Here is a 13,962-nt window from a genome sequence, read left to right as displayed (position 1 = left end):
GCTATCAAGCGCTAGCACTGCAGTTGCCCCTCCACCCAGTGTCATGCTGCTCCTGCCCACTGCCTTGGAGCTGCCCTCCTGGGAGCCTCCTTCTTGCTATGCAGGGTGTGGGAGCGAGAAGAGGGGGGATGCTGATATCAGGGTTCTCCCCGCCCCCACCCCTGTACTCTATATCCACACAGAGAGAAGGGAATGAAGGGAGCTTGGCAATGCAAATCTCTGTCACTCTCTGTGTGTCAGTGTGAGAATGATAGACACACAGAATCACACACTGTCCTTCGCACTCATCTCCAGACCCAACACATATGGGTCGGAGGGAGGGTGTTGTTTCTACTTTCACTGCTTGCAAAGTGGGTTATTTTTGGTTTTTGACTAGTCTGTGCATTTCATAATTTTCATCTCTCTTACGTTTAAATTTAATTCTGTGAGTTCTAAAATGCCTAACCTGTCATGGCTGGAGTAATTATCCCTTTGGTAATTGCTGCTCCTGGAAGTGGCTGGCATGTCCCCACAGCTCCTGAGAGAGGCAGAGCAGGGGGTCTCCACATGCTGTCCTTGCCTGCAAACACCACTCCTGCAACTCCCACTGCCCAGTCAGAGCCTGTTTCCGGAATCCCTGTCCCAACCCTGAACTTCCGCCTGCCCCAGACACGAGTCCCCTGCACCCAAACTCTTTCTCAGAGCTTGCACCCGGAGCCCCTCCCACGCTCTGAACGCCTTGGCCCAAGACCAGAGCTTGCATCCCAACTCTCTACGCCAGTCTGGTGAAAGTGAATGAGGATGGGGAGGAAGTGAGGATGGAGTGATCAGGGTGAAGCCTCAGAGAAGAGATGGAGTAGAGGCAGGGCCTCAAAGAAGGGGTGGGAAGGAAGTGGGGCAAGGATATTTGGATTTGAGGTAGATCTTACACTGCACATAAATTGAAAAAGTGATACTGTGGTTAAAAAGGTTGGAGACCACTGATCTAGTGAGTATCGGACTTGGCTATCTAATACTGTTACTAAAATAAGCTAATTCAATTTGTATGAAACAAGCAACACATTTTTACTTCTTCCATATCTGAGAGTATGCAGTGTTTAAATTTAATGTAGGGAATGGGAAGAGTGCTGCTCCTTAACTGTACATCTTTCCGGTATCTGCAGTCATTTCAGATGTTTGTTTTAAAGGAAGGAATTTCTTTCCGACTCTACGTGGTAGAATCTGACACAGCCAGTGTAGACAAATCTCCTAGTTGTTTTAAAATTGATGTGAAAATTCAACTATTAAACCAGCATTAACTGACATAAGTATTGAGCCTTATCTTAAGAGGGCAGAATATTCACAAGTGCTGTTGATTTTATTTTGAGGTGAGGCCAGTTTAAACTGATTTAGCATGGGAATTATGTTATAAAAAGATAATGAAATTAATTAGACTTATTAAATTGGGTTGAACGCATTGTTAATATTCTTGATGTGTTTATATTTTACAGGGCATATTTGAGAAGATTTTTTCTCTATGGCCATTGTCCAAGTGTTTTGAGCTGAATGGAAATGTTTATGAGTGGTGGTTTAGATGGAAGTTAGACCGCTACGTATGTAATGCTTTCATAAACTATTTGTGATCTTGCAGTTTTAAGAACTATTCTTGAACATATTTTAACTTTTAGAATCAATTTCTCCCTCTTTGTCTGGAAAAAATAAATCTGTAAATTCCAGCCTGGTTTGTTGTGGGGCCAGGGGGTATCCTCTTTTGCTTGAAATATTTGTCAAAAGATGGAAGCTGACTTCTGTTATGTGCTGAGCCTGTTCAGTAGGGGTGAGGAACCTTTTTTGGGTCAAGGGCCGCTGATCCACCGAAATATCAGTTGCAGGCTGCACAAAATTCAGAAGCAAAACAGAACAAAAACCCTCACTGATGTGGCCCCTGACTAAGGGAGAGAGACACTCCCCACATTCCTCTCATACACCAGAGCTCAGGGAAGGCCTACGCTAGTAGATTTTGTGTGCTTCAGGACCTCAATGGGGATGGCCGGGGAGTTGGAGCACCAGCAGACTCACCAATGCTAGGGCGAGCCCTTAGCTTCAGGGGCTGGATGCAGGCAAGCTGTGGGGTGCATCCAGCCCCCGGGCCTTAGGTTTCCCACCCCTGCTATAAAGTGTCCATAATCAAGGGTCTGTATATTCTGCCTTGTCCCAGACTTAAATTTTGCAGGGAGACAACTGACTTCTGTAGCACTTCAAAGCTAAATTCTAAGGTAAATTTAAATTTCTATAATAATGTGAAATAAATGGTTAATCTTGTTTGATTATAAACCTAAGGGAACCTCCAAAGAAACTTTTATTATATAAACAACTTAATTTGTAAATTAAGGATATACCCATGGGAGCGGTCCTTTGAACACTCTGTGATGTGAAAATCAGAAGGTCTTGATATGGAATGTATATGCTGTTTTTACCTTATTGTTTATATATGTATTTTAAAAACAGTGTTTTAAGACACCTTTTTAAGGAAGCATTTGTTTTCCTCTACCATGTAGTATGCTAGCAGAGGGAGATAATCAGCAGCACACCATGCTGCTAACTGTAATAAGTGCTTGCATTTTTTTCATTCCCAAGGGAGCAGTGTACCTAACAAAACTTCAGATCTCACAAATGTTGCAGTTTGTGAAGTATAAATTGCATTCTGGGGAGGTGCTAAAGAATAAGCTCTGGAACACCAAAAATTTGAAACAGGCAGCAGCAGTAAGGCTCTGAACGATACATAGCATGATGTTAATGGATGAGTTTGGAGTAACATCATATACCACTATTTTCTCATGTACCGCTCTCATCTGTGATGTAGAAGGGCACCCTTGAATGTTCCTACCTACTGAGGATGGGGAAGGCCAGAGAAACTCCCCCTTAAAAGCCTCTTTTACTAGACAGATCATTTCCATGAGGTATACATTTTGTTGTAATTACTGCAGATTTACAGAGAACAAAGGGTGCTGACCCTAAAAAGTATCTGGTACTTGAAATTTGAGTGTCCTGCATTAATGGTACCTAAAACAATAAAATTTCAGTATTTGAGAGTAATATCAGAGGGTACGTCTACACTACAGCGCTAGTTCGAACTAACTTAGTTCGAATTAGTTAATTCGAACTAAGCTAGTTCGAACTAACGCATCTAGAACTAAAAACTAGTTCGAACTAGCGTTTTGCTAGTTCGAACTAGTAAGTCCACATTGAGTGGACTCTGAACAGGGCTTAATGATGGCCGGAAGCAGTGCCGGCAGGGCATAAAAGGAGGACTTAGAGCATGGAGATGCTGTCTCAGGCTAGCCGAGGGCTGCGCTTAAAGGGTCCCGACCCCCACCCCGGACACACAGTTCTAAGGGGTGCCCCGCTTGCAAAGAAGTTCTGGCTTGGAGTGCCCTGAGTGCCCACACTGGGCACATCACACCACTCGGCCATCAGCCCGGCTGCACTTGCCGCAGGCTGCCATCTGGGGAGAGGGAGTAATTGGGGGGCTGCAGGAGAGCTTCCACCCCCAGAAGCCCGCAGAGCCAGCCCAGTCCTCCCCATCGGGGGCTCGTACCCCATTCCTCCCTCACCTCCTTCCACTTGCCCTTCCCTAGCCCCCCTTCTTATTGATGTACAAAATAAAGATAACGTTTCTTCCAACATTGACTCTGTCTTTATTGAACAAAACTGGGGGAGACTGGGAAAAGGAGGTGGGAGAGGGGAAGAGAAAGGCTGGGAGAGGGGAGGGCAACTAACATGATCAGGGGTTGGGAACAGGTCCCAGATGAAGAGAGGCTACAGAGACTGGGACTGTTCAGCTTAGAAAAGAGGAGACGGAGGGGGGACAGGATAGAGGTCTCTAAAAGCAGGGGTTGGGTGGAGAGGGTGCATTCAGAAAAGTTCTTCCTGAGTTCCCATAAAGAAGGACTAGAGGACACCAAAGGAAAGGAATGGGTAGCAGGCTTCAAACTAGTAAGAGAAAGTTGTTGTTCTTGACAAAGCAAATAGTTAACCTGTGGAACTCCTTGCTGCAGGAGGCTGTGAAGGCTACAACTAGAACAGAGTTTAAAGGGAAGTGAGATAAAGTGATGGAGGTTGGGTCCATGGAGTGGTATTAGCCAGGGGGTAGGAGTGGTGTCCCTGCCCAAAGTTTGTGGAAGGCTGGAGAGGGATGGCGCGAGACAAATGGCTTGGTCATTGTCTTCGGTCCATCCCCTCCAGGGTCCCTAGGGTTGGCCGCTGTCAGCAGACAGGCTACTGGGCTAGATGGACCTTTGGTCTGACCCAGTACGGCCATTGTAAGCTCAGGGCTCAGTGTCGGGGGTCTCAGTGGACCCCCTTGATTTTCATGCACACCTGGTCCTGGGTGGCCAGGCTGGCAGCTCTCCTGCCCTAGACGGCCACTTTCCTGTGCCTAGTGCGGAGATCGTGGACGAGGTCCACGATGTCTGCACTAGACCAGGAAGGTGCCCGCCTCTTGCGGTCCAGGGCAAGCTCCCGGGAGCCGCCAGCCTGGTCCCGGCAAGAGGGGGTGGGCTGGGGGGCATCGGGTGGGTGGCTCTGTGCCGTGCCAGGTGCAGGGTCTGCTAGCTGGGTGCTGGCAGGCTTGCACCTGGCACGGGCACCGTAGCCAGCCCGTGCCCCTTTAAGGGGTCCGGGGCCGGGAGGGGGGCATAGAGTTTCCCTGGTGTTGGCCAGAGTGGCCACCAGGGAAACCTGGGGAGGGCTAGCCTCCCACTAGTTCGAACTAAAGGGCTACACAGCCCTTAGTTCGAACTAGCTAGTTCGAACTAGGCGTTAGTCCTCGTAAAATGAGGTTTTCCTAGTTCGAACTAAGCGCTCCGCTAGTTCGATTCAAATTCGAACTAGCGGAGCGCTAGTGTAGCACCTATTAAAGTTAGTTCGAACTAACGTCCGTTAGTTCGAACTAACTTTGTAGTGTAGACATACCCAGAGAGCTTACTCTATTTCTTGAAATATAACTTAAAGTAGTTTTTCTGGATTGGGTTTTGATATTACAAATATCTTAACAACTCTGTTACCTGGGTGTTTTTACCTGGGTTTATTATATGCCACGAGTGAGTATTTACACTGTTCTGCATTTGCAGGTAGTCTTTCACGGGATGACATTCGCTTTTATTTACCTGGCATTACAGAAACGTCAGATGCTTTCGGAAGGGAAAGGAGAGCCTCTCTTCTCCAACAAAATCTCAAATTCTTTTCTTTTTATTTCTGTAGTTTGCTTTTTGGTAAGTCCACAATACAAATTGCAATTTTGTAAATGTAAAACAAGTCATCCTAAGGATAGTCAGCTTTTTTGAGAAGTTCTTGTGTAGCAGTGAGTGGACATTTCACGAGAGGGGGGTCTTGGGCTGTAGAAGTTTATTTCACCTTGTAAGCAAGAGCACAGTGTGGCTCACACTCAGTCTCCAAGGAAGGCTATGCCCCTTTGCTACAGGCTGTATTTTGTAAACAGCTCTTATCCATCCTAAATCTTCACTGGACTTTCTTTTTCTTTTAGTCTATTGTAGATTTAAATATTACAGCTTCTCCAGTTTATTATCTTGGGTGGTCTTTGTAAGATCATCTGGTAGGTTACCTTATAGACAGTTAAGAAATGAGCTAATGTCTAAATATGTTTAACAAAATTGTGAACAATGCTGTTGTTTTTTAATGTTAGAGTACAAATGATTACTGCATTCTGCTGCAAAGCCATGTTTGAAAATGCGTAACTAATTAGAAAGAGTAAAGAATTGACTCCTCCCTCCCTACACCACACACATCTGCAGTATTAACAATTTTTAAAATGTTTTATCTTGCTGTTACATTTTAAAATACATCTCTTAAACAGTCATCAAACAGACTAATATGTATGTTTGTATCTTGTAGACCTACTCTATCTGGGCTAGTAGCTGTAAAAACAAAACTGAGTGCAATGAATTACATCCTTCTGTTTCTGTGGTGCAGGTAATTTATGCTCCTTTTTCTTTAGTGACAGAATCTAGGATTCTATTGAAATATAGTTTGTCTCTGATGCCTTAGCACTTAACATCAGTTGATTAACTTCATTTTCATGAAGGAATGGGGAAAATGGCTTGTCCCATTGCTGCTGCTTTTTTCTTCACCTATGTAATACAAAGTTTAAAATTTTTCTTTCCATATTGTGGCAGTACACTTTCATTCTATTCTGTGTATAAATGTAATAGTGTAGCTGTATCAATGTGTACATTTTATATACATAGTAATATATTGCTACATACGTATATACACTACTTATATATCCTTGTGTGAAATAAATATAGATATTTCTATATATAAAAATTAAAATACGCATTCTTGGCCATTCACAGTACCTCAATATTAATTCATATACACTAGAACTTCGGCATTACAAACTAACCAGTCAGCCACACACCCCATTTATAACTGGAAGTATGCACTAGGCAACAGCAGAGACAAAAACAAAGTAAATACAATACAGCACTGTATTAAATTTAAACTACCAAGAAAAAGAGAGAAACATTTTAATTCTGCATTGTAACGTTTCAAAGCTGTATTAAGTCAGTGTTCAGCTGTTAACTTTTGAAACAACAACCTTAACGTTTTGTTGAGAGTTGCAAACAACCTCCATTCCTGAGATGTTCATAACTTTGAGGTTCTACAGTATATAGTGTGGCCTTCATCCTGCAAACGTTTATGCACATACTTAATGATACTACTCACAAAGTATGTGTGTATGTATATATATATATATATTCTGTGTATATATAAGTAAAATTTATAATATAGATGAAATATTTAATTAAATTACTCATTTCCATAATTAATAATCTCTTTTCAATTACTTTTAACACTTTCTTTGTTTAGATTTTAGCTTTCATCCTCATCAGGAATATTCCAGGATATGCCCGTTCTGTATATAGTTCATTTTTTGCCTGGTTTGGCAGAATTTCTCTAGAGGTAAGTAGAGTGATAACAATTGCATTAATAGTGTTTCATTTTAGGAATCTATAAATGGTGAACTTTATAATGTATATGGTAGTGTAACTTTATAAATAATAAACATATTTTTGGTTCTTTTGCTTTGATATTAAACTCTGGTTGTTGATATTCTTCACTGAGAGAGACAAGATGAAGTAATATCTCTTACTGGATCAACTACTGTTGGTAGAAGAGACACATTTTTGAGCTTCACAGAGCTCTTCTTATGTCTGGCAAAGGTAACTAGAGTATCACAGCTAAATACTAGGGACATATTGTTAGGTATAAGCAGTTAACACGTTGCAAGAAATCACTTAAAATGAAGTGGACCAACAATACCTCTTCAGTTATAGGTTAAAGAAGAGTTAGTATGTTATAAATTATAATGAGTCATAAACCAGACTTTTTGAGACTTATTGTTAATGTCTAGCAGATTTATAAGTTTAAGTTTGTAACAGTCTGTAACCTACTAACCCTCCTATGTTTTATGGCTACAGAGGTGTTAATTGCCAGGTTCGTTTTGAGTGTTTTTTTTCCAGCATGTTTTAACCTCTTATGCTTAATAACTTGTTCCATCTTCTGTTTAGCTGTGAAACTAGTAAGAATGGCCTTAACAAGTAAGACCAATGGTCCATCTAGCCCACTATCTTGTCTTGCAACAATGTCCAATGTCAGATGCTTCAGAAGGAATGATCAGAACAGGATGGTAATTTTTGATCCGTTCCCTGCCATCCCTTCATTGCTATTGACAGTCAAAGGCTTAGGGAGCTCCAAAGCATGTGATTGCATACCTGATCTTCTTGGCTAACCACCATTGATGGACTTATCCTCCACGTACTTATCTAATCCTTTTTTTAAAATTTGGTTATACTTAACTCATTTTTTTTTAAACTTTTTGACCTTTGGCATTAAGTTTTGTAGGTTGACTGAAAGAAGTATTTTGTTTTAAACCTGCTGTCAATTAATTTAATTGGGTAACCCCTGGTTCTTCGTTGAGAGGCGTCACTGGGAGAGCTCCGCATCAGGAGTTGAGCGCCCCAGCGCTTTTTGACAGATTTTCTCAGCAATGTATCGGGGGCCACACATGCGCGGCACGTGCAAACCTCCCTCAGTACTATCATGCATGCGCGGTCCCCCCTCTCTTCAGTTCCTTTCTACTGCCTCCCCCTCTCCCCCGCCCCCCCCCCCCCCCCCCCCGGCTTCAGACGGAACTCTCCTGCTCTCGTAAAGACTTCTCCTCACAAATTTATTTCTTCAAATTGTTGTTTAGATATAGTTTATTTCCACATTTCTTGTTAATAGCTAAGGGTATGTCTACACTACAAAGTTAGTTCGAACTAACGGACGTTAGTTCGAACTAACTTTAATAGGTGCTACACTAGCGCTCCGCTAGTTCGAATTTGAATCGAACTAGCGGAGCGCTTAGTTCGAACTAGGTAAACCTCATTTTACGAGGACTAACGCCTAGTTCGAACTAGCTAGTTCGAACTAAGGGCTGTGTAGCCCTTTAGTTCAAACTAGTGGGAGGCTAGCCCTCCCCAGGTTTCCCTGGTGGCCACTCTGGCCAACACCAGGGAAACTCTATGCCCCCCTCCCGGCCCCGGACCCCTTAAAGGGGCACGGGCTGGCTACGGTGCCCGTGCCAGGTGCAAGCCTGCCAGCACCCAGCTAGCAGACCCTGCACCTGGCACGGCACAGAGCCACCCACCCGATGCCCCCCAGCCCACCCCCTCTTGCCGGGACCAGGCTGGCGGCTCCCGGGAGCTTGCCCTGGACCGCAAGAGGCGGGCACCTTCCTGGGCTAGTGCGGACATCGTGGACCTCGTCCACGATCTCTGCACTAGGCACAGGAAAGTGGACGTCTAGGGCAGGAGAGCTGCCAGCCTGGCCACCCAGGACCAGGTGTGCATGAAAATCAAGGGGGTCCACTGAGACCCCCGACACTGAGCCCTGAGCTTAGAATGGCCGTCCTGGGTCAGACCAAAGGTCCATCTAGCCCAGTAGCCTGTCTGCCGACAGCGGCCAACCCTAGGGACCCTGGAGGGGATGGACCGAAGACAGTGACCAAGCCATTTGTCTCGTGCCATCCCTCTCCAGCCTTCCACAAACTTTGGGCAGGGACACCACTCCTACCCTCTGGCTAATAGGACTCCATGGACCCAACCTCCATTACTTTATCTCACTTCCCTTTAAACTCTGTTCTAGTTGTAGCCTTCACAGCCTCCTGCAGCAAGGAGTTCCACAGGTTAACTATTTGCTTTGTCAAGAACAACAACTTTCTCTTACTAGTTTGAAGCCTGCTACCCATTCCTTTCCTTTGGTGTCCTCTAGTCCTTCTTTATGGGAACTCAGGAAGAACTTTTCTGAATGCACCCTCTCCACCCAACCCCTGCTTTTAGAGACCTCTATCCTGTCCCCCCTCCGTCTCCTCTTTTCTAAGCTGAACAGTCCCAGTCTCTGTAGCCTTTCTTCATCTGGGACCTGTTCCCAACCCCTGATCATGTTAGTTGCCCTCCCCTCTCCCAGCCTTTCTCTTCCCCTCTCCCACCTCCTTTTCCCAGTCTCCCCCAGTTTTTTTCAATAAAGACAGAGTCAATGTTGGAAGAAACGTTATCTTTATTTTGTACATCAATAAGAAGGGGGGCTAGGGAAGGGTAAGTGGAAGGAGGTGAGGGAGGAATGGGGTACGAGCCCCCGATGGGGAGGACTGGGCTGGCTCTGCGGGCTTCTGGGGGTGGAAGCTCTCCTGCAGCCCCCCAATTACTCCCTCTCCCCAGATGGCAGCCTGCGGCAAGTGCAGCCGGGCTGATGGCCGAGTGGTGTGATGTGCCCAGTGTGGGCACTCAGGGCACTCCAAGCCAGAACTTCTTTGCAAGCGGGGCACCCCTTAGAACTGTGTGTCCGGGGTGGGGGTCGGGACCCTTTAAGCGCAGCCCTCGGCTAGCCTGAGACAGCATCTCCATGCTCTAAGTCCTCCTTTTATGCCCTGCCGGCACTGCTTCCGGCCATCCTTAAGCCCTGTTCAGAGTCCACTCAATGTGGACTTGCTAGTTCGAACTAGCAAAACGCTAATTCGAACTAGTTTTTAGTTCTAGATGCGTTAGTTCGAACTAGCTTAGTTCGAATTAACTAATTCGAACTAAGTTAGTTCGAACTAGCGCTGTAGTGTAGACGTACCCTCTTTTACTTGTTTGGTTTATTTTTTTTTAAAAAAAAAACACCTGCAGTCTTGAAATGTAAAAGCTGCAGGCTCTGCAAGAATTTAATGCCTGTCACTGACTGCGCTAAGCCGAAAACGCGTAAAGACAGACAGCTGAGACTTAAAATGTCCTTCTCTGACAAGGACAAACACAATACCTCTGACCTGGGCTTGGGTCTGAGCAATACACCAATGAGACAAACGTCCCCATAGCCATTAAAGGCAGGGACGAGCTCTCTCGATCAGCAGCCCAGAAAGTGGCACTCTGAGGGGAGAAAGTCACACTGCTCAGTCAGTAACCGCCTGAGCACTTTTGACTTCCCAGGCACTTCAGGTGAACACAAAAAGGGCAATAAAAGTGTAAAAAAGTCTGCCCTTACTGAGGCAACGGGTCTTCCTGCACTTGCCTCACACTCTGCACTGTCTGACATGTCAGTGCTTGCCCTCCCCCGGGCCATAGGAGATCTTCCTGCTCCTATCGCAGCATCGAGGAATCCCCTCACAGACCAACCGCTGGGTGCTGGCCCCCTTCTCCCATTACCAGGGGCAGTACCTCAGATGAGCATTGTCTTAGCAGCTCGGGCAATTTGTTTACAGTCATCAGAGCTATCCATGCTGCGTACTCCTCTCATTAGCCACAAGGACCACAAAGATCTGGGAATTTCTCCCACTTTACATTCACATAATTTGACTGATAACATACATCCTCAATCTCCATTCTCTGATTACTCTGACTTCCTCTCCCCCCTCTCTGAGGACAGGAGGAATGTTTACCTGCTTTTTCACCTCAGCCATATATGGCGAGCTCTGCCTGGTCTGCTTATCAGCAACAACCAGATTTTCTTAGAGTACAAATGGCTCCCTGGGCTCCTTATTTTTGGATGCCACCTCCTATGCTTTGCCCCCCACAGTGGCAAATGTTCAATCAACCACCTCAACAATATGTCGAAACCCTGCTCTCCTTTAAACCTGTCATCCCACACCTTTATGAGGAGAACTGACAGTGAAAGCCATTGCTCTTCAATGTCAGCTTCTACATCTATATTACATCCAAACGCAGCCTCAGCCATAGGGCAGGTATTGTTACCACCTGCTACTCATACTACCAATGATCTCTCCTCTTTCCAGGATTTATTTAAAAGAGTTGCTATTGATTTGATTATATCTATGGAAGAAGTTCAGGTTTCTCAACATGAACTCACTAACATCCTCCAGCCCAGTACAGCAACAAAGATGGTGCTTCCTATTAACCCAGCCATCTGGGAGCCAGCTAAAACCCTATGGCAAACACCTGCATCCATCCCACCAACATGCAGGAAAGCCGATCGAAAATACTGTGTTTCCCCCAAGGGTTCTCAATTCCTCTTTTCTCACCCTGCACCCAACTCCTTCATAGTAGACACTGCACATCAGAGAAACAAACAGAAAAATCGTTCTACCCCATCCAAAAGGACAATAAACGTCTGGACATGTTCGGAAAGAAGGTTTATGCCTCTGCCACTCTTCAAATGAGAGTGGCAAACTATGCTGCTTTATTAAGTAAATACGACTTCAATAATTATACAAAATTCAATACTTTTATTGAAGATATCCCTGACAGCAAAAAGGCACAGTTTCAGGCTCTTGTTTCAGAAGGCTAGATAATATCGCAAATAGGCCTGCAAGCTGCACTTGATGCAGGAGACACAGCTACAAGGACTACGGCAACAGTCACTATGAGACGAGCCTCGTGGTTCAACTCTTCTGCTTTTCTCCGCCAAGTGCAACCATCGGTAGAAGACCTTCCGTTCGATGGAGAAAAGCTATTTTCTGCAAAGACCAATGAACTGCTCCAATCGATGAAAGATTCCAGAGCCATATTGTAGTCACCCTTATGACGAGACAGAGACAGTACAGGTACCAACCATATCAGAGACCCAGGTACCCACAACTCACTTACCAGTACCAGAGACAAGACCATGCCCTGTACCAACAGTGGGGGCGCAGCAGGCAACATAGACGGCACCCTCAGACTAAACCCGAACTGCTCATCCCAACCCAGCAAGCAAATCCAAAACAACAGTGGAGAGATGTAAAACTACACCACATGCACCAGAGCTTGAGATTGGTTCCAAACCTTTGCTATTTCGTTTATTACCTTACTTTCAAATTGGTTAACTCAAACTATCTCCCTAGGTTATACCATCCCTTTTCTCTCTTCTCCCCTTCCCCTCCCCTCCCAGCCACCCATCCCGTCCCTCTTCAGGGACCCCTCTCACAAAATTATAGTACAACAAGAAATTGACCACCTTCTCAAATTAGGAGCCATAAAACCAGTATCCCAAGAGTTCCACGGAACCAGTTTCTACTCACATTATTTTCTCGTAGAGAAGACAGGTGCTTGGAGGCCGAGTCTTTATCTTCGGTTACTAAATAAATACATAAGGAAACAAATTCAAAATGGTCACCCTAAATACGATTATCCCAGCTCTGGAGTCTGGTGACTGGTTTTCTTCTTCTGACCTGCAGGATGCATAGACATTTTCTTCGTTTCACTTTAGGTCTCCAATATTACCAGTACACAGTACTGCCCTTTGGTCTCTGCACTGCACCAAGTGTATTCACGAAGATGCTAGCTGCTGTCGCTGCTCACCTCACACTACCATACCCAGTGAAAGCATCCCTACACTGATGAACAAAATCAAGCAACCTGTGCATAGGCATCCCCTTTTGACCCCTGAACCCCTCTGTAGTTGTCACTACAGATGCATCCCTTACGAGTGGGGGTACCCATGCAGAAGGCTGCACAGCACATGTCCTATGGTCTCTGGCAGACCACATGCTTCACATCAATGCCCTCAAACTCAGGGCAGTTCACCTGGCATGACAAGAACTGTTACCCAATGTCATGGGAATACACGTAAAAATATACATAGACAACACCGCATGCATATTCTATATAAACAGGCAAGGCAGTGCCCAATCACACACTCTGTGCCTGGAAGCTATAGCATTTTGAAATTGGTGCCTAGCCAGAGACATTCGCATATCCGCTTGCCACCTTCCTGGGTCCTCAGTTCAACGGCAGATGCCCTCAGCAGAGCCCTGCCACAAGAGCACGAATGGGAACTTGACTATGCACTCCTCACCGACATATTCAATCGATGGGGTTTCCCAGATATAGATTTATTTGCCACCTCAAGCAACAAAAAATGCCCAAGTTATTGCTTCAGGGCGGGCATGGGCAAAGAGTCCTCCGGGGATGTTCTTGTTATAACCTGGAATGCACTCCTACATTACGCTTTTCCCCCATTTCTTCTCCTTAACAGAGTCCTCGTAAAGATTCTGAACAACAAAGCAAAAGTTATCCTCATTGCACCCTGCTGGCCCTGACAGCCGTGGTTTTCCCTCCTGCACAGGCTAGCAATACAGCAACCAATCACGCTTCTGAAAAATCCCAACATTCTCCATCAACCAGGGATTATGTATCCTCACCCACAGTTTCACACGCTCCATCTCAAGGCGTGGTGCTTAGATGGTTCAGGGGCATAGAAATGCAATGCTCTCAACAAATCCGTGATGTCCTCTTACAAAGCAGAGAGAGCACCTGCAACAAGAAAAACATACGTGAGGAAATGGACTCAGTTTGTTCACTGGGTAACCTCTCACAGCATACGACCGCAAGACACTCCACTTCTTGATGTACTGGAATACCTGTTACACTTCAGACAATCACATCTCTCCCTCAGCTCAATCAAGGTCCACCTAGCAGTCATTGCAACCTTCCATGCAACAGTGGAAGACACCACAGTCTTCGCACA

The 13,962-nt window shown here is 45.3% G+C and overlaps 1 protein-coding gene across 2 annotated transcripts in view; it reads left to right on the top strand.

The window, feature by feature from the left end:
• The window catches only part of CASD1 (CAS1 domain sialic acid O acetyltransferase 1), a 65,354-nt gene that overhangs the window by 46,621 nt on the left and 4,771 nt on the right, over positions 1 to 13,962 (top strand). For both annotated transcript variants that reach the window (XM_075922347.2, XM_075922348.2), the window contains 4 exons: positions 1,470 to 1,571; positions 5,091 to 5,231; positions 5,872 to 5,949; positions 6,850 to 6,942. In XM_075922347.2, coding sequence (XP_075778462.1) covers positions 1,470 to 1,571; positions 5,091 to 5,231; positions 5,872 to 5,949; positions 6,850 to 6,942 — 414 coding nt within the window. The remainder of the gene's footprint in view (positions 1 to 1,469; positions 1,572 to 5,090; positions 5,232 to 5,871; positions 5,950 to 6,849; positions 6,943 to 13,962) is intronic.

The sequence above is a fragment of the Pelodiscus sinensis genome, chromosome 2 (genome assembly GCF_052426305.1).
Source record: "Pelodiscus sinensis isolate ZL-2025 chromosome 2, ASM5242630v1, whole genome shotgun sequence".
In the NCBI taxonomy this organism is placed as follows: Eukaryota; Metazoa; Chordata; order Testudines; family Trionychidae; genus Pelodiscus; species Pelodiscus sinensis.
Note: the sequence above shows the minus strand (reverse complement) of the source record. Positions and strands in the feature narration are given on the sequence as shown.